This window comes from Carassius auratus, chromosome 9, assembly GCF_003368295.1.
Source record: "Carassius auratus strain Wakin chromosome 9, ASM336829v1, whole genome shotgun sequence".
In the NCBI taxonomy this organism is placed as follows: Eukaryota; Metazoa; Chordata; class Actinopteri; order Cypriniformes; family Cyprinidae; genus Carassius; species Carassius auratus.
The window spans coordinates 10,976,622-10,998,629 of NC_039251.1; the positions used below are offsets into that span (position 1 = coordinate 10,976,622).

Genomic DNA, 22,008 nt, shown 5'->3' on the forward strand with positions numbered 1-22,008 from the left:
AAGCGTCTTAAAGGCTCCTAAGCTTATGCTTTCATAATGATTAAAAGTCATTAATGTTACAGCATAAGCAGTTTTTAAGTATTACAGACACAGTAAGGCATCCATTAGAGAATATGTCTTGAAAAATATATATTTATTTTTTAACCCCATTGGCAATTTCATGCTTAAAATAACAGTAAACTATTTGCTAATGGAGCAAGATAGATGAAATTAATTTAAAATGAGTTTTCAGGGGTTAATGATGATTTAAAGACATTTATATGTTTTCTGAGTTCAGTACAGTACATTTTCTCAAAAAGTAAAAATGATGTTTTGTGGTGTAGCCCAAATGCTATTATATTCCTGTAATTAGTGATTTGAATTTTTTTTGCAGTGAATCAAACAATGGAAAAGGCATAAATGTATATCTTACCTACTTGGTTTTTGTTTTGTTTGCTCCCATGCTTGTAGTGGACATGAAAGTGGAATAATAATATAAAAATGCAGAGGGTAGTACAAATTATGTCAAATTTCAAGAGGATGTCGATCAAAGATTTAAGCATGTGGTGACATGCTTTTTTTCCTCCGCTCTATGAATATACTGTCTGGTAATATATAAAAATACCCAAGGAAATTAAAGGCAACATCAGATACAAGACATGAATCAAAGATATTAGAGCTCTCTTTCAAAGCCTAGAAACTGCCTTGCAACTTAATGTCTACTGAAATTGAACCTGTTGCAGTAAATTGTGGGATTGCATTCTCCATGAAGGATACATATAGTATTTCAGAAGGCAGTATAATTATCTAGTAGTGCAGCACCTATATTACCATCGAGAAACTGCAAAAGGAAATGCATATTTGTTGTATTGGAATGAAAAATGTGTGTTTGGTGCATGACAGATTATCTTTTAAGCTTTTCAACTGAGTGGAGCTCAGCTGATCCTCAAGGAGATGCAAACAAAACTGCTATTGTCACTTTCAGAGGGCTGCACTTAATACACCTAATCCCTGGCACCTGACAAGGTGAGGCCTCACAGCGATGCCGCCACTGAATTATACCGACAAGAGGAACGATTTTAAGCTTTTGTTTCAATGGTAAACGTCAATTGAACGGGGCTTAATAAGTCTTTGACGTGAATGTACCTGAACAAAACCAGTGTCTTTACATGCACCAGCAGCACATGCTCTGTTACTGAAACCAATGAGTCAAATGAATGACTCTTATGAACTGATTCTTTCTAATGAATCTGTAAAAAAGACTCATAAATCAGCTTCTCAAGTCTAAATCATTCTAGCCTAAAATGATCTTCTAAACCTAATAAACCTGTACAACTTGGAATCTGTTGCTGTTTCTTGGTTTAGCTTCATTTTAAGATCTCTTGAGTCTGTCAGTGCCTGTTCACATTCCAGTATGTAGTCATATCTAATGAAATAGGGGCCCACAGCTTCACTTTTCTGTGGGCATCCACTGACACACGAACCAGACATCCAGCATTCTTGGCATTCCCTTGTCAATCAGTGAGTAAAACTGATTTGAACAACCATATCGCGGTATAACGCAAAGCAATTAACTATTTCCATATGGTGATAAAATAACATAACTTGTGATTTAGGATGAATAATAAATAGTTTACTTCATCTGCAAGTTATATAAATGATGTGGTCTGGAAAAGGTATGCAGCTAACATTTTTCTTTTTTTTCTTTTTTTTTGCTATGGTTTAGTCAACAGAATTACCACAAATTTGGGACACAGCCCAAAGTGTCTTTGATTTATGATCAAAACAGAAATAAAGAGAAATAATTTCCATGCAATATACTGTAAATAAAGTGTCTTCACTACAGAGAAGGTGGTGAACATAGAAAATAGAATTTTTGAGCGACTGCTCTTGTTTAGGGTGGTCTCCAAGTTGTGAAGGAAACACTGTATCCATAATCATGATTCCGAGTCGTTTTATCTTCACACATTTGGTGTGAGCAAAATCTGACTCTTAACTTACTTACTTAGAGGGTCCCAAAGCCACAGTGTGAGAACTCCCATGTAATGACAAGCTTTTAGTTAGAGGCACAGCATCCAAATTATAAAAACTCTCTTTTTGTTGTTTATTATCAGAGATGGAGAAGTTTAGTCTTTAAATGATCACGGTCTGTAATTTTCACTTCCAATAATAAGGCAGACAACCCCAAAAATGGCCAAGTCTATTTAATAACAATTTAGAGAAGATCCCACTGTTTAGATGCTAATTTCTTTTGAAAACAGAGACTATGGCCATGTTTATACTAGGTATTAACATCAGTCTCCAGTGATTCCCTTACAAGCAGTCAGGCAGTCACTGAATGCGTAACTACAATTATCACTTACTATGTCAATGTCACTTTATGTTGATTTAGAACTAATTATTTGTCTATTCACAGAGTTTTCAAACTTTTTGATGAGAAGGAGAAGGACCACCTAATATGCTGTGATGGACCAACATTCATGATCCTATTTAACTGTGTGAGGAAAAAGTGTGATATTAAACAAAACACTTTAAATACTGAATATTTTTGCTGAACTGTTAAAACGATAGCTACCAACAGAACTATAAATCACAATTAATCTTATATTCCAGATTATGCTTTAATTTAATTTTTGAATTTATGAGAGCTGATGAGAGCTGCTAAAAGAAAGAAAAAACATGACATTAAAAAAACTCATAGTGAGTATTTCCATCAATAGGCCTACACACTACCTTTGAAAACTGTATTTCTTTAAAGAAATGTAGACTTTATTCATCAAAGATGGATTGTTACAAAAAAATCAAATATTAAATAAAGGCTGTTCTTTTAAAAGTTTTATTCATCAAGACTTCTAACAAACAAACATGATTAAGTAATACTTCTTGAGCACCAAAATCAGCATATTAGAATTATTTCTGATTCTGAAGCATCATGTGACACTGAAGACTGGAATAATGACTGCTGAAAAGTCAGCTTTGCCAACACAGGAATAAACTGCATCTTAATATACATTAAAACATAAAACAATTATATGAAATTAGAATAATATTTCACAATATTACTGTTTTTATTGTATTTGTGGCCAAATAAATTCAGCCTTTTTCAGCATAAGAGAAATCCTTCAAAATATTTTGGGGGGAATTTTCAGGGGCCAACAGGGCCGGAGTGGAATGGCCGAGCCTCTTCCTGGGTGAACCACCTTCTTGATCATGGTGACTCCCCTTCCAGGTAAGTATCTAAATATTTATATGCTTTATATAATAGAGATTGTTTCAAAACAGCTTTGCGGTATTAATGTCAAGATTCACATGTCTAAGCAGGCATCACTCTTAGTCTACTTCTGATATGGTGTCTTGCATGAATAATGGTGAAATAAAAACACTCCAACATTCTGTTGTGGTCAAAGCATTGCATTCTGATTCTGCTGCCTGTTCACTGCCAGGCTCATGAATCACCAGCAAAGTAAAAAAAATGTAGATAGCATTTTCCAGAACTTTTAGAACAGGGATCTGTTAAAACAATACTGTGTGGGTCTGGTATATACACAAGCATGAATGAAAATGACTCAGCTAACTCTGGTTATCATCTTAGGTTTAAAACCGCTTTACTCAAAACAAGAGTGAACTAAACAAGAAATGGTGCTTGGCACACAGAGCTACTCAAATGAGCTAGAAACACACAAAACAGATTCCCAGCCATGTCAAAACACACATTGACATAATCCCACCTATGCTTTATGCTGTCTACATGGAAAACCCCAGAAATTATATGAACCACACAACTTCAAAACATATTCTTTGAAAGTTTCACTCAAAGCTAGCATGAAATTCCATGGCATGAGGAATGAAATGGTCCTGGCTTCAAAATTAATCCCTGTTGTTTGGTGACTGACTGTTAAAGAAAGCCAATACTTAAGGATTAGCAGACCAACTGTGACCTTTCTTGCTTGTTTGTAAGAATGACTAAGAGAAGTCTGAGTTTTGCTGATAAAACAGACCTACGAAGCCAACATATCTCTATATGCTCATATGTAACCATAACCTACCCTTCTTAAGTTGACATGGTAATCCTGTGTAATGAACTAAGAAATTATCTAAAGGTGACGTCTTGCCTCAAGCAACATCAGAAGCTTTAGATTCAACAGGACCACTGAGCATGACAAAGGGACCCTTCATCAGTCGAGCCGTGCCTGTCCCGCAATTAGCGGTAGGCAGACTGAAAAGAGAGAGCCGGTCGCATTGTATTCCGTGAGACGATTTCCAAAGAGCGTCTAAGATTTCCAGCCACTCGACTCAAGATAAAAAAGGGCAAAGGAATGATAATCTGAGGAAAAAATCTCTCTGAGAACTGTGGTGACACTTGCCTCAGGGGAGTATGCATTAACTCAATGTGTTTTGTGGACATAGTAAATTTACCCCAACAATAGGAGACATGAGACTCATAGGCAGTGGCTCTACATTCTAAAGTCCTAAGCAAGATAAAATCATAACATCAGTCAGCACCAGGTACCAATGTGGACTTGACCCAACTAGCCTCTATTCTTACAGGCCTAAACTCAGAATGACCTGGATTCCAGTGGAGATACACAAGTATTCCTGTTTACTGGAATTAGTAAAACAGATCACGCAAGGCTAAATTTGTTTGTCTAAAATCACTTTAATATTGGGAAATAGACTTAATAGATTTAAATACATTTTAAAATGTATTTCTGTGATGAAAGGCTAGACTTTCTGCAGCAATCACTTCAGTCTTCAGTGCCACATGATACTTCAGAAAACATTCTGATATGGTAATGTTATAAATGTAATACAACATTATAAATGTCTTTACTGTCATTTTGATCAATTTAATGCATATTTACTGAGTATCAATATCCATTGGTCAAAAGTTTACATACCCCTTTCCGAATCAGCAAAATGTAAATTCTCTCACCACAATAAGAGGGATCATACATAATGCAAGTTGTTTGTGAGTCCCTTGTTTGTCCTGAACAGTTAAACTGTCTGCTGTTCTTCAGGAAAATCCATCAGGTCCCACAAATTCTTTGGTTTGCAGCGTTTTGTGTATTTGAACCCTTTCCAACAATGACTGTGTGATTTTGAGATCTATCTTTTCACACTGAGGACAACTAAGGGACTCATATGCAACTATTACAGAAGGGTTAAATGTTCACTGACGCTCTAGAAGGAAAAACCATGCATTAAGAGCTGGGGGGTGGAAACTTTTGAATTTGAAGATCTATTTTATTTTGTCTTTTGTCTAGAAAACATGTAACTATCTCTTGTAGCCCCTAAAGGGCAGTACTAAATGAAAAAAATAATATTTTTAAGCAAAATAAGAAAAATTTACACATCTCTATTCTGTTCAAAAATGCATGTTTTTGGGGGTCATCTTTATAAATTCAACTATTATTTTCTCTTGTGAAATATATGTAGACATATTTTATGTGAAATAACTTTTCAGGTCAGTACTAAAACAATAACATGCATTTTGTATGATCCCTTTTGTTTTTGTAAAATAATTCACATTTAGCAGATTCTGATTCTGATTAGCAGATGTAAACTTTTGTCCTCAACTGTATGTTCCTGTTTTTAAACACTGTTATGAATACTGATCTTTAAATTCACATTGTAATATGAACATTAGCTCACAAACATTAAACAACACAGTGCCGTCATGTTTGGATATTTCAAGTTGCATATGAAAAAACATACAACATTTAATTCAAAGAGTAAATGAGATACCAATTTAGTAACTATAAGAATTCTCAGAAGTAATTCAGTCACAAATTGAGCTACTGTACAGTGTACATTTATATTTCTTAGTGCGTGCAATCTGCAAAAATTATGCAAAAGCAAGATGTGTCTATTGTCAGGAACTCAAAGAAGTTCTTCACTGTAGTCCATACAAATAAATCAGCAAATCCAAAGAAACAGTATTGTGCCCAGGGTCTCACTTTACACAGCATTTTAGTCATAAAAGGGATAGCAGAAAAAGTAATCAGTGGCATAAAATTCCAGAACACAGGGAAAAACTGTGCCAAAGATTGTATTACGCTGCATTGGAGTAGAAAAAAAAAGAAAATCTATTTCTCCAACTTTTTTATCGGGACAATGGAAAATGTCAACTTTCATGCAACCCGTTATCTGAACTGTAATTTTCAAGCATGCAGAAATGTAGCCGGTGTAACTGGTGCATAAAGGCATTATAAACCTGAAGCATTTCAATGAACTCCACCAAGTTACTATACAGCAAAGCAGCTTGGTAAATTTCAGCCAAAAGCCCTGTAACAAGCCAGTCGACAGTTGACTCGTCCAGAATGATGGCCCTCCCTCGCTTGTTGTGTGGATAACTCTATAGCTTTGTAAAAGAATGGACTGGCAAATCCTTCTTTGCTCTCTAAACGTTCTAACTACCCCACAATTGGTTTAATTCCCTTCCCTTTTTGTGAATGTCTCAAAGCATGGCACTGTGCCATCTGGCCTACATTACAGAGAAGAATAGAGGACTTCCTTCATTGTTTCGGTTCCAGCTCAGAGAAAGGACAGTTGCGGTCTCTGAACATGCTGAGCAAAGTGATGCTTTGGCTTTTGTGCTCATACAAGCCCAAGCAACTAACAAAAAAAATGTGAAAACTTAGAACTTCCAGCCCATGCACTTTGTCTGTCCTTAGCAAATTAGATGCCAATACTTGCCAATGCCAATTCGTAAAGGTAAAGTTCAACTAAAAAGTAAATTCAACATTTACAAACCCATTTGACTTTCTTTTTGTTTTGTTCTGCAGAACACAGAAGGAAACATGGAGACCATTTTCCATACTCTTCTCTTTGCATTTCCAATGGGGACGGAAGCTTAATAAACTAAAAAATATAAAAGTTTTGTGAGGTCATACAATATATACACGTTACTGTTTAAAGTTTACTGGTCTTTAAGATTTTTGGCAAAAATAAATAAATAAATAAAATCCATTGATTTATTCATTGTTTAGTCATTTATACTATATTATACTATTATACTATACTATAAAAAAATCTTTTTTGTTTAGTCTTCTGACTGTGTGTTTAAGGGTTTGTCTAAACGTATAAGAGATAAGAGGAAATGTTTATGGGATGTTGTAGTGAAGCAGTTTGGTATAACTGTACTTGTTGGATTTGGTGCTGGTCAGATGAAGTCGGAGCATTAAAACATACAAGATCACTTCTTTTCCTGCTTCTGTTCTTCTCAGTTCTCAGAATCAGTTGGTCTTCATTGGAGGTGAAAATGGTGATGGATTATGATGCTTCTGTTCTTTAGGGGAAAAAAAGTCATATAGGTCTGGAACGCCATGAGAATAAGAATTTTTGTTGAACTATCCTTTTAATTCCCTCAAGTCTTCAAAGAAAGCAACTTCCTTTCAAAATAAACATACATCCAAGTAAAACCCACACACCCCTGACTCTCTGAAATCAGAGAGGGGGAGGAAATGGTCACGGCACAATATTTGCTCTATCCCAGCATGCCTTAACACGCCTCTAGCTGTCAAGTCAAAGAAGAGAGCTGCACTAGCAGTGAGAGGATCCTTTAATGCCATTTTATGTGAGCTCCTATAGAATAAGGTGTTGCTATTGAAAACAGGGTTTTTGCACCTGCCTCAAGAGGGCCTTTAGAGAGTTAAGTCTCATTGCATTCTTCCCTTGAAAACTACAGAGCATGAATGATACCGTCTCCCATATCTGACCTCAGCCCCCCGTTCCCAGAACTCTCAAGAGAGACAGAATTGGGTAAAGGACCTCCACAAATCTGTGTTTTGTTCTCAAGCCCACTGCTCTGGATGATAATCTCCCCTGCCCAGGGGATGGACGTCTTTCACACTATTGGGGAGAAAGATTTATGTGAGGTGAAACAAGAGAAGTGTTCATGGACACTGCAGTTGGTGAGAGAATGAATGAAAGGAGGGAATTCCAAACGTCATCTTTTAAAAGCTACATCAAAGAGTGAACGGCATTAAAAACCTATTTCAAAAACACAGAATCTACAAAAAGAAAAGACAACCCATATCAAGAACATATGGAGCAGCAATAGACCCTGAATTGCTCGGAGCGACTGAAGGTATCAGTTCACTGGCCTTTGCCCTAATAGTCTTGTGTGGTGTACAGTGGTGGTCATTCAAATCCCACCTTCATTCATGAGAATAAAGGCACTGGTATGGATTTCGTGGGATGTTGTATCTGGTTTCCTGCAGCCCTGCGTTCAGCAGACTGTTACTTGGGACATGTAAACACTTCTTAAGCTGGTGGGAGTATAAAGTGCCAGGTAAGGGGATCTTACTTCTCCCACAAGTGCCAAATAATGCTTTGTGCCTGGCAAATCTACACCTTGGTAGGCATCGAAACCATTTTCCTATTGGCAGCCCCTCGTTACTGACCAGTTGCCATTTAATTTCCAAATTCATTAGGACAAAGATATTTTTTTAGAAAATTTGCTAAACTGATCCAGTGGATTTCAATAAATTAATCATTAATCAGATTTTTCAAAAAGTCCATTTCAAACCATTGGTTTATTCAGTTGATATCAACTACAACTGAAAATATTTTTTCCTTTTTGGTATAACATTTTAATTGAACTTTGCAACAGCATCTCATTGGTCAAAAGGCAAAAATAAAAAAAATTTTAAGCAATAATCGCAAAGCCCTAGTGTCAGCAGTCACACACTTACATATGTCTGCATGCCAAAAAATTCTCACCAAATCAGTGCTTGAAGGCAAGATAAAACAAGTTCAGCCCTCATCTACTGCAATTACACATAATAATTCTTATAGAACAATTATTCAAAACAGTACTCGTGTGCCAGCTGTCATTTAGAAGATAGAAAATTTAAAATGAGTGTATTTAGATACATAAGAAAAGTGCATATAAGCTTTGTTAATTACCAATTTAAAAAAAACTGTAGTTCTATAAAGTGTAAATATAATATATAAATATAATATATAAATGACTATATCCATTATATTGTAATATTTTAATCATTTATACAGCATTTTAAGATATTTTGTAATGTTTCTTAGGCTCACCAGGGCTGCAAAAATATAGCAAAAACTAGAATTTTCAGTAGCCAATTTCTATTCAGTCTTCGTGTCACATGACCCTTCAGAAATCATCCTAATATGCTGATTCAAATATGTAAGAAATTATTTATATTTTTGTAAGCACTATGTTTCCAATATTCTCTGATGAACAGAAAGTTTAAAAGAATAGCATTCATTCAAAATGTTTATATATATATATTATATATATATATATATATATATATATATATATATATATATATATATATATATATATATATATATATATATATATATATATATATATATTTAATGCATCCTTGCTGAAAAAAGTTTTCATTTCTTACTTTTTTTTTTAAATTATTATTATTAAGAAAGTTACATTAAATAATGGATAAAACGTCTATCAAGCATCATTCTTCCTGGCTCACAAGTGACAGGCCACAAAAATAGATCCACTGAAGTACAGATTTACACCAATGACAATATAAAGTAATAAAGACAACATGCAGTGTCCCCATCCCCACCCGTCTACCCCTCCTTATCAACACAATCTTCTTCAACAGCAGCTGCAAAAGCAAGACACTAACCGTAAAACCCAAACAGGAAGTCAATCTATCATCATTATTACACAATTCACTTTACAATAAAACTACACACATCTATGTCTGCATAATGCAATTTCACAAAAAGTCAACTTTATCCATTTGCTTTTAACGCCTTTAAACCACAGGTGTATTTTTGAGTGAGAATGTAAATGTGAGATGTGTACAGAACCCATTGGCCTGTCATTTGTCAAATAACGCTATAGAGGTAAACTGCTATCACAATTACAGGTGAAGGGAGCGGAAAAAGTAAGGGTTTCAACCTGGGCAGGAAGGACTTCAGGAGCACTCAAGGGCCGCTCTATGGCCTATTAGCCATGATGATAGTAGGGTGCAGGCCATAAAGAGTATTACAAATCGTTCTTTCATGACTCAAGAGCTGTAATTATGGATTTCCTATTGGTTTTTGGCACTGAATTGCTAAAGCTTCATGTGAGAGCAAGAGGTTCAGACACCAAGGACAGACACTACACACACAAAAAAAATACAAACAACAGCTGCTAGCGCTAACAGCCTCACCCTGAAAAGGAAGAGGACATGCTGCAGCAAATTCAGATCAAAGCAAAATATCTTGTGGTATGAGCCGGTAGTACATGTCTGCAAATATCTTCTAGAATTCAATTGTGGTTTAAATCTCAAAAAGCTTTGAAGATCACTAAATCAGCACTTAGAATAGACCTAATTGTCTCTGAAAGATATCATTTAGACAGAGCTGCATTTATGGAACTGGACCAAAATGAGAGACCTTTAAGCTTTGACCTCATGAATAGCCACAGCGCACACCTGCTTTTATTGAGAGGACACAAATGCACTTGTGGAACAGCTGATAGCTCATTGTCCCAAGCAAACAAAGAACAAATCCAACTTTGTGACCCAATCAATTTAAACAAACCAGTTTAAATGGCGACCCAGCTGACAAAAACATAAAATAAAAAGTTGCTTAAAAGGACTAGTTTACCAAAAAATAAATGTTGCTTCAAATTTACTCACCCTCAGACCATCCAAGATGTATTTGAGTTTTTTCCTTTGTCATAAGAAAATTGCAGAAATTTAGCATTACATCACTTGCTCACCAATGCATCCTCTGCAGTGAATGGGTGCCGTCAGAATGAGAGTCCAAACAGCTGATAAAAAACGTCACAGTAATCCACAAGTAATGGACTCCAGTCCATCAACTAAAATCTTGTGAAATGAAAAGTTCTGAGTTTGTAAGAAACAAATCCATCATTAATGCATTTTTAGTCCATAATTAATTTCATAACATTTCATCCAATGACAAAGTCCATCCCCTCTTTTCCTCTTGCATAAAAACCCATAAAAATATTTGTTTAGAACCGTTTTGGACTGATTCTGCTTGTAAACACTGCTTGATCTGTGCATATTTCTCTCCTTAGAAATTATGGACTTGTATTTTAGCGAATTTGATTCTGAAATAAATGTATCAATCCAAACAGTAACATACATACCTGCTACAAATACTACACTCTTGACCTCATCTGCCCTAGATCTCGGACAGTACACATGCTATTAGAATGCACACCCTTCAAATCCCCCAAACAATTGTGTTGTAAAGTAAAAATGACAAGCATTAAGAAGAAACATATGCTCTCATTCCTGTCACTGAAATTTAGCAGTACCCTCTGTTCTTGCATCTATTACTGTGAATAGATTACGACACTGTGCTGTAAAACACAGATGTGTCACAGTGAGTTCCCATTCATCAGTGTGGTCCCCACCCTTTTAGCTGGCAACTGGAGTATCACATCTCCAAAACATGCATCTATTTAAAGCAAATCTGTGAGACTAGTGATAAGACGTCATTTGGACATTTTGAATGTATTGGTCGATAACTGCTTGTCTAATTAACAAAAAAAGAGATCTCATCTTGACCCATCGAATGAAATGCCTTGAACACAACAGTGTTAGGTAACTTTGCTAGACTGTTCAAAACAATGAAGTCCCAATCTGTAATTCATATGTAGTCTACATAGGTTTCAAATTTATGAGGCAAAAAGCCACAGGCAGCACAGCAGGCAAATTTACAACATGAACTATTAATCTCTGGTATATATTTTTAATGTCGAAGTGTGAGATATGGCTCATTGCATATACATTAGGTCATTGCTGGGTCATTTTGACTAACTAAACACATTAACCATGAAAAATAACCAGATGACTGCTGAATGACATCTAAAAGTAAATATATTCTCTGTGCATTCCAAGTATCTGAACAATTTTTGTTTACTTTTGGAAGATACACAATTTTGTGTTGGGTAACTGCGTGATAAAATGCTAAAATCCTGAAGCAGAACCTTTTAAGAACCACTGATCTAGAGAGTTTTTCCTCGCATAAAAAAAAATGTGATTCTTAATTTGTATGCATCTAAATTCAAATAAACTGCTAATATCTTCCATGCAACCCTTGAACTATTAATTTCTTAATAATGTTGTGAGAACATTGCATAGTGTATGAACGTATTTAAGAGTAGCAAAAAAATTAATGAGAGCTATTAGTCTCCTTGACATCTTTGCAAATCATCTGCATCAACTGTTACCATTTCAGAATGCCTCTAGTTTAATGACAAATCCAGACTCTTTGTACTGATGAGGTACATACTCTCACTCACTCACTGACCTCCACACACACACACACACACACACACACATACAGTTTAGCCATCTCTTGATCTAAGGGGCTCCCATTCTCACAAAGTGGGTTAAATACAGCCCATTTAGCTCACGGGGTAATGCCATCTCCACTCCTTTTCTTGAAAAGAAGAGGTGGGTTAAAGAAAAATCCAATTCACATTCACAGCCAAAGAAACGGGACACTAGAGTCTGAGTGGGGAAAAGACTTGGCTATGAGTGGATCTGTGTATTGACTGAAACCACATGAGTTGCTGAACCAGGACATAATTTAGAACATCCTTCTACACTCTTAGTTTCTTCTAAAAGAAATGGTAATACCAAAGGGAAAAAATGTCCAAGTTGCAGTTCACACACAAAAATAGTGGATGTTGATTCTAACTGCCAAGCTTGAAAAAAGAAAAAGCACCATTAAAAGCATGCAAATCTGAAAATAGTGACAAAATGATTCATTTCTGGGTGAACTTTTCCTTTAAATAAGCACTGCCATTCACCTACAAGAATGTTGCTGCTGGCTAAAAGGTCAGGCTTCACACATGCATCACGCCCTTCCATCAAACACACCATAGATCATCTGTGTAAAAAGTCAATGAAAACTCAAAGACTTCTATGTTGTAATGATTAAGTTTTATCCATGTCATGAAAAATGAGGCATTACATTCATTTTAAAATATGATTAACAAATACATTACTACCTGTGCGTGTTCAAAGGAGTCAGCAAAACATGTTTAGGCAGTAACATAAATCTAGCATCAAAACTTGCATTTAAAGTCATATCATGTCATATCATGTTTAATCCACCCTTTTTAACCTCTTCAACAAATTTCCAACAATAAATTATTCCATGATGGAAATGCAAAACAAAGTTGATGCTTTTTTCTGAAGGGGATGTAAATGCTATTAGATCATCAATCCAACAAGAAACAGATGAGACATTTATGTAATAAAGTAACTAATTATAAAGAAAAATCAATCAAAAAGGTGTCAGAATCACCAAGTCCAAATATATAATAAAAAGAGAAAAAAACAATACAAACTTTTTCTTTTGCAACCAAAGTCCAAGTATATAATAAAAAGAAAAAAAATACAAACTTTTCTTTTTCTATTGCTAAAGTATCAACTTTTATAGAACTATAGCATACAATGAATTTCAAATATGCAATTGGTTTTGTTAATTTTAAAAAGTTGGTCTAACTAAAGCACTGCACAGAGAACAGGTCATGGAGGTTATTTGGTCTCCAGGTATCAGAGCACGGAGAAAGCTTTGTTTTGTGTAAAAGCGTATTGTTACTTGCAACCGCAGAGCTCTCAACAGGACTTTCCTGCCTCCTGTCGCTTAGGCATCCATATACAGCAGGTGGGAACCCTTGTTTGCTGTGATTTTTAATGCATAATTTCACTCAGTTATTGAATATCCCGGTTGGGTGTCCTTTTACAGCTGTTCTCCTCCGGCCTGCTGTGCAGCCTCAGGCCACGATCAGTCACAGAGCAACAAAATGATGTCAAGACAAAAGAAAAGTCCACTATGAGGCAAGAAAGCAGTCTGCACTCAGGCAGCCCTAACACAAAATCAGTCTCTTATACAAAGTGAAACTGAGATCGTTTAAACTACAGAGCAGCTATTTCTCAGCTACCATCAAAACAGATATTGACATGGAGTCACAGAGTGAACACTAGAACACTTTTACCTTTTAAAAATCATTTGGCACATCAAGAATTTACTACTGCGCATAAATCTTTAAATCCAACCAGGGAAGCAGACCTTCAAGGTATCTATTATATGAGATGAAACACTTAAGTATTTTAATGCATCAATCAAAAATGCAGACGGCACGCTCACAAACTTTGATGCAAGTCTGTCTGTTATCCTTCTATAATGTAATGACAGCAACAGTGATCTCTGTCAATCAAATATTTATAAAGAGGTTCTCAGTTTCTTAGGCCTGCCACACATGACAGCTGTACAGACTTTTTCCTAATTAAATGGTCTGCAGCTGAACTCAGGGGAGAATGATACACATCTGAAGACACTCCATAACTTCCCAAACTACTGTATGGTGCAGATCCCACAAACCACAGCAGAAACTTCAAACAAGTTCAAGCTAATGCTCACAAAATCAGAGAAAGACACACGGATGGAGAAGCACATTTTGGCTTAATGTCTTTATCTAACAAAATAGCAAAGATGGAAATTTAACAGACTGAATTTGAACAAAACATATTTTGGTAACATGCACCAGAGAAAAATAAGTTAGGAAGATGTGTTAGATATTATGTTGAATTGACAAAAAAGTATTAATTGTGATTTTTTTTTTTTTTTTATGCTTGTCATTCTGCTGCTTTTGATCAGCTACTACTGTGGATCTACAGAAAATAAAGTCTGTATCTCTCGACTTTCCAAAAAGTTTTGGGACACACGTGCCTGTGGTCCATCTCGCATCCCGTGTGGATCTGTACTGACCTCTCCTCTGCGACGCAGCCGGTGACAGAGCAATGAACACGCAGCAGAGGAACCGCTCCAGAAACGCGAGACACCTGCAACCATGAACCACAGCTGTTTTGTCCATCTTTATCATTTACACTCCAAAAAAGCTTTTCTTTGAAGTGCATTTCTCACTTATACCTTCTTGCCATTTGAGTTTGTAAACCGTATCTGTACCGACAGCTACATGTGACCCTGGTTGGAAGGTGGAGGAGTTTCCCGCTTTAGAGTTAGCAGAGCTCTGGCGCCGGTGCAGCAGCAGCTGATGAGAGTGATCCGGGAGCCGCACTGATGAAGGAGACGGAGCGGGAGGACAGCGGCGCACGAACAGTTCACCGGGAATCCGCTGGGTCCTAAAGCCTTCCTGGGCGAACTGGACAACCCACCAGCCCCTGTGACGCCCCGAGCTTCCATATCAAGTACGGAAGCCCTAAGGATCATGTATTTTATGTTTTCTCTTGCTCAGCATCTATTAATATTAACCTGTTAATTTAAACGTTACGACGGAGCCCCGCACATCACATGACATGCAGGAAAAATAAAATCGTGTAGGCTAAATGTACTAAAATGGACACACCATTACTATTGCGTTCCCTCGATTTACTTCTTCACTCGATTTATAAATAGTGCGCACGATTTATTAATTCGTTCCCTCGATTTGCTAAATCGTGTGCACGATTAAGCAAATCGAGTGAACGCAATAGTAAATAGTGTGCACGTTTTAGTACATTGAGGGAACGAATTAGTTAATCGTGCACAATTTATTTATTTTTTCTTGCATGTTATGTGCGGGTCTCCGTACTACGTTACATTATTAAAACGTGTTAACATTATGCACAGTAATAGTAATATTTTCACTAACACTAAAGATTAATAAATACTTTGAAATATATAGTCTATTGCTCACAGTTAGTTAATATTAGTTAATGCATTTACTTATGTTAACAAATTTGACCTTATTGTAAAGTGCTACAATCCCAATTCACCCAAGAATTTTGTTTGCATTCTTAGCATTATTTACTGTACATTACATTATTTACTGTAAAACATACTGTTTCCCGTGACCTCAACGTAAAGTTGTTTTCTTAAGAACTTGACTCTTTTTATTTCTTTATTATTTTTATTTTAATATCCTAACTGTATTCTTGAGATCTCAAAATGCTTTAGTATTTTCCTGATTCAGAAATACACAACCTATTTGTAAGTGCAATATTGATGACCAAATTGATCAGAAGAATTTTTTTTTCTTCTTGTAAGAAACCTAAGTCATGATCACAAGAAAACAAGACAGAAAAAGAGATAAGAACAAAATAAATCATTATTCAAAAAGTGTTCTTTAAAAAAAAAAAAACTTTTTATTTTATATTTTTTAGATCAGAATAGATAACTAAATAATGTACAAAATTAAAATTCCTAGGTGAACTAAAATGGTAACATTAGGTAAAATCAATAAATGTATTAGCTTCTGTGAACTAATAATGAGCAATATATATTTTAAATAATCTTCATAAATGTTAGTTAATAAAAATATAATTTCAATTGTTTGTTCATGTTAGTTCACAGTGCATTAACTAACGTTATTATTTTTCTAATTTTGTGTAAACAGAGAAAATATATAGTTAAAAAATAATATTACTGTTAATCATATCTGCAAGATTGCAGAAACCTGTGTGGGGGAAAAAACTATGGATTTCTTTGATGACGCTAAATGAGTGTTGCTCATTCACCAAACAGGATGCTCATTGTGTTTGCTGACTACGACTAGTGATGCAAAAGTGAATCGGCATCACCAAAGTGATTTCAAAAAGGTTTCCTAAACAACTCCCTGTCAAACATTGGTCACCAAGTGTATAGTCCTGCTGCAAACTCACACCATTGACTGTGTCAGTTTCACCATCAGGTTGGCTGAAACAGAGTAATGGTTTGATAATCAGCAAAACCTTACCTACAGTTGTTTCTGCATGTTAAACTTGGATAGCATATTAACAATATGACATCACCTTGTTTGTACTGAGGAAAATTTCGAACTGCCATTAAGAAAAGGGGTCAACGAAAAAAGAAACGAATCTGATCCTGTCTCTGAATGGGAACAATTTCAAATGTGTACAGAGTTCCTCCTATGCTTCCAGCCCTAATTTGTCTCCCAGATGAACTTGTCACCGGCGCTCTTAAGAGAAGCATGACCTGGAGTGCAATTTTAACTTGGGGTTACATGGTGTGCTTGTGCAATGCAAAGGATAAGACGAAGTCCATTATGAGCAGAGTGTTTCTCGTACATAAAAGTTAATCACTTCTCAAATATGTCTGTCACTGTCTGGTATGCTGTCAGCTAGAATGGACTCATAAAATCAGAATCCAGATAAGATGTGTCCAATGAGCGCAAGACGTCGAATTCTTAGGGATTGCAAATGCTCTTTCGTGACCACTCTGGGTAAACATGCTTCTAGACATAGTATGGGATTAAACAAAGACCCTGTTAAGAGTGATCACATAATATTTCAGCTTTCTTTCAAGCTGAACTCAGACCGTACATTCTTTACAACAAGTGCGAGGTAAAAGAACCTGTCGCCCAATCAGATTTATGCACCAGTGTGAAGTAGGTCAATAAGAGTGCAGCTTTTGTTTTCCCAGTCAGGTCAGCTTTCTTGGGAACAGCGGGTCACCCAGAGAGGAAGAGGAACAGACACACACACACACGCACACCTTTGCATTTGGAAACACCCTCTGGCACACAAATGCATGCATGCATACAGCAGTAAGGCCGCCTCATCAAAGCATCTCCGGCATGTTCTCATTATGAGCACTCTGCACCATGGGTAACCTCTCAGTGAGGAGGAGAGGGAGGATCGCAGAGGAGTCTGATGCTAGTTAATTTTAGTCACTGCCTCTGGAGCTAAAGCTGTGATCAGCAGTTTGTGGACTGTTGTTCAAACACGTTCACAGACCCGGTGAGCTTAGCATTCCTATAAAAGCAAAGAATGCATTAAGAACATGGCAGAGAAATATATGAGTATGTATATATTAAGGTAAATGCAAAATATTCAGCATTTTATCACCATAATCATCCCTTTCTTCTTCACTAGAACCTACCTTTCCTTTCTTAACTTATATAAGACAGAGGCACGTTAAAGAGTAATGATAAAGAGATTTATGTTTAAACTGGCATTTTTATCATTATAAATGATGTTTATAAATCATTTACAGTCAGTCCCTCTAGTAGAATCAACAGACTCAGCAAAAACAAACTAAAAAGTATGTTAAAAGGTAATAGAACAAAAACAAGTAATGTGTGTAAATAGGTTATTTTCATTGCCATTAAAGTGAATTATCTGAACATAAGCATAGGAGCCTGAGAAAAAGACTAATTTTAGAAGAAAATTTCAGACTTTACTTGGAGGCTTTTGCATCTGAACCCTTCATATATATATATATATATATATATATATATATATATATATATATATATACACACACACACGCACACACATCCACCAATTTACAATATGTGTAACATAATATGTTTTCTATCAATTCTGAGAAAAAAAGTCAGAATTATGATACATAAACTAGCAATTTTGAAAAGAAAAGCCAGAATTGTATATAAAATGTTGCAATTTACTTTTTTTCTATTCGCAGTCGACCATCTGGATCACACAGTGTGTTTTCCATAAGCTAAAAAAGATGCTTACTATGTCAGGAACGTACTAATTTTGATTTCAGGAAGGACTTTAGACCTAGAAAAAAATATAAACAACAGATTTTTGGCAACCAACCTTAAGGGAGCAGATTTCCTTCACAGATGAAAGAATCTAAACAATGTTTAAAGAGTGAAGCCATGTATTTAAAAAAGGTTGGTAATTTAATCAACAGAGCTAGTAACTAATAACTGAATTAAACAAATACACAACTAGATCAGCCTTTCACAAGACACACACAACTCCTAGAACCAAGACAGCATTTTTTCACAATTAACAGTCATTTCACAGTTCACTAGTTGAGAAGAAAAGCTGTTCTTTCCCAGTCTGGGCATTAATGGGTAAAAGGGGGAAAAAATATTTAGTTTAGTTCTCAAAGTGACATAAACACTTTGGTCATACACCTGAAAAAAAAATAAAAAAGTTATGTTGTATAATCCCCTTACATAGCAATAACCAAAATCAATTATAAGTGCTTTTTTTAATATATATATATATATATATATATATGTATATATATATATATATATATATATATATATATATATATATATATATATATATATATATATATATATATAACCATTATTTAACCTTTTTATTGTTGTCAAAATGTGAGTATTATAACTTTAAACAACTCATGAGAAGAACTCAATAGGAAAAATGCAAAATCTAACCACTTTCATATGGTTTTTCATTGTTGGACTCTTAAAAAAAAAAAAAAAAACTTTTCATGTTGAAAATATCTTGACTTAATCGAGCCATAAGACACACAGGCATGCATGTGCTTGCAGCTAAACAATTTTCAAATATTTCAAACATAAATGCATTTTACACTGAGCTTTTGTGCATCAAAGAACAAACGGGGTCAGGATCGTTTTACAGTTTGTTCCACCTGTCAAAAAGCTGTTAAGACCCAAGTTGTAGTTGGTTTACACCCGGTGATAGAACATCCTTATCTTGTCTGTCAATTTTTGCTCAGAAAACATGCTTCATTGTACTCATCCATGTCCCCCAGCTAAGCTCCAATCATTTCCCTCTTGATTTGTATTGTGCTGCTGTTTTGCAGAAATAATCTGCAGTTCTGTTTCAAACATAGGCCCCTTTGACTTAATTCTATTCGGGAAAGTCAATCATCAAAGACTCTTCTGTTTAGAGATGAATGTGTCTGGCAGGGCCGTGCACAGACCTTTTGAGGGGCATGTGCTGAAACTGAAAAAGGGCACCCCCTCCCTTTTTTTATATCAATTATATATATTCTCTTTTTTAGCTATTCTGTTTGGTTTCATAAGCTAATTTGTATTATTTGGTTAGCATTTTTATGAATGACATTGAGAAGAGGGGAAGGTGAGCAATGAGTCAAGTATTTTTGACTAACTTCTTTGAAATATAATTTAAGTAATTATGTCCAACACTACGGTAAAACTCAATTCCAGATTATAAGAAACTATAGCCATACCGTTACTATAACATATCCAACATGTTTCCGCCTACCTGGCAAAAATTTGATACTGTGGTGGACCAGGGATGTTGGTTTCTTGAAGGTCTCCTATTCACTACACTTTCCCTAAAGTAAGCCAGCAATGAAAAAATAAATAAAAATAGTGTGAAAAGTACAGTTGCAGTGAAAAGCATTTCTGAAGGATCACGTGACACTGAAGAGTATTAACTGCAGTAATGATGCTGAAAATTCAGCTTTGATCACAAAAATAAATTACATTTTAAAATATATTCAAATAGAAAACAGTTATTTAAAATTGTAAAAATATTACACTATATTACTGTTTTTGCTGTATTTTGGATCAAATAAACGAAGCCTTGGAATGAATCATGAATTACATTCTGCATGATAAAATATAAAGATTTCACAGTGATCTTCTGTAATTTTTTTTAGTTACTACTACATTACTGTAGTAAAACCATGTTTTACTACTTTTTATACAGAGAGTATACGGAGAGTATACCATAACATGATTATCCTAAATGTTAAAAAATTAAGTGTATCAGCAATCATAAATCAAAGAAGAAATTTCTTAGAAATATAGTTATCTAGGTGACGAGGATCACTCGCTGCTTTGTGTAAATTCCAGTACGAAACTTGTTATGATTTTCCGATGGTAAAAACAAATTATATTTTGTTGTTATCAATATATCGTTTTTGACCAGCGAATGCGTGTAAATGTTTTTTGTTTTTTTTTGTCCGTCATTAAAACGGCGACGGCGCCTGCCGCTGCCGGGATCACATTACATTTTCATCTACAGGTTACAAACTAGTTTTTTTAGCTATATAGACGGAGCGCTCAGTTTTTCCTGTGGTAAAATGTATTTGGCCAAAATCGCATTTTATAAAAGATGAAATGCTACTATATGCCCAGGCTATTTAAGTGTTGGCTATGTATTGGCTATGACTAGATGGCAAATGCTAGCCCTCTCTCTCAGGCGACGTCCCACCTTTTACTGTCTATGCGTCCCACATGTCTCAGCCAGTCAGACAGACATCCAATAAATAAAATATGAGCCTTTATAGACATAGTGTTTAGTAGTACTTATTCAAAAAACAAGATATTTATTTACCCTTCGCAAAACTGTTCAGCTCAGCTGTTGTCTACTGTGCGGCTGCTGTGGAACTTCAGTTGATTCAATGAATATAGAGGGGGCGGAGTTATCAGCTTACTGACAGCTTGAGAATCTAATTAGATTTACACAAGCTCGTTTTAAGAACTTTCATTTGCTAAATATTTGTAAAACAGACATACAGACGTAAATGGTGACCAATAGCATTGAAAAAAAAAAAAAAAAAACACCACCAAAAAAAAGGGCACTTCGGAGTGTAAGGGCAAAAAGGGCATGTGCTCTGCACAGGTTGAGCCCTACCTGTGCACGTGCCTGGTGTCTGGTCTAGTTATGGATGTTTTTTTCTGTCAAGAGTGGATTTCATATTTAAACCTTTAGAATAGTGATTCAAATTCCACTAATATGTCATTTAAGCTGATGAATGATCCATGTATGCTGCTCTGTTCTCAAGGAATTTGGATTGGTTGTGTTATGCCACAGTTGGGACTTGATGCAAAACAGTGGAAAATTTGAAAGTTGTTGTTTTTTGGTCTGACACATTTTTAGCTATGCAGTATGTATATTAGGAATGTAACGATTCACTCAACTCACGATTCGATTCGATTCATGATTATTTTTTTTACAAAATTATATTTAAGACAAATTATTAATTAAATGTGTCCTTTTATTATTGCTTTGACAAAATGCTGTAAATTTCTTTGTGAATTTGAAATATAACACTATAAAACTATACTAATATTGCATTTGCTCTTTTGTTGGTTTTGATTGCTTCTATTGTCCTCATTTTTAAGTAGCTTTGGATAAAAGCATCTGCTAAATGACAATTTAAATAGAATGTAAATGTAAATAACACAACTAAATTGAAATTTTAAAACAAGCCCGAGATCAAATAAATAAGTAACACAAATAAAAGAAATCTCTTCATATAAACAAAATAAGGCTTCGTCTGTGCTCTTTCCATTTAGAATTAGAGGCAACCACC

At 35.3% G+C, this 22,008-nt stretch overlaps 1 protein-coding gene and 1 non-coding gene across 4 annotated transcripts in view; both read right to left on the reverse strand.

Moving 5' to 3' along the window:
• The window catches only part of LOC113108335 (collagen alpha-1(XVIII) chain-like), a 74,164-nt gene extending 59,072 nt beyond the window's left edge, over positions 1 to 15,092 (reverse strand). For 2 of the 3 annotated variants that reach the window (XM_026271372.1, XM_026271371.1), the window contains exons 1-2: positions 14,899 to 15,092; positions 14,737 to 14,810 (exon numbers count right to left, since the gene is read on the reverse strand). In XM_026271372.1, the coding sequence (XP_026127157.1) occupies positions 14,737 to 14,810; positions 14,899 to 14,909 (85 nt within the window). In that variant the 5' untranslated portion in view covers positions 14,910 to 15,092. Of the gene's footprint in view, positions 1 to 14,697; positions 14,811 to 14,898 lie in introns of all 3 variants that reach the window. The other variant, XM_026271369.1, reaches the window with a different exon arrangement.
• On the reverse strand, positions 3,060 to 3,216 carry LOC113109401 (U1 spliceosomal RNA). Its single transcript, XR_003292968.1, has one exon. It is a non-coding gene; the product is annotated as a U1 spliceosomal RNA (small nuclear RNA).
• Positions 15,093 to 22,008: the final 6,916 nt, after the last annotated feature.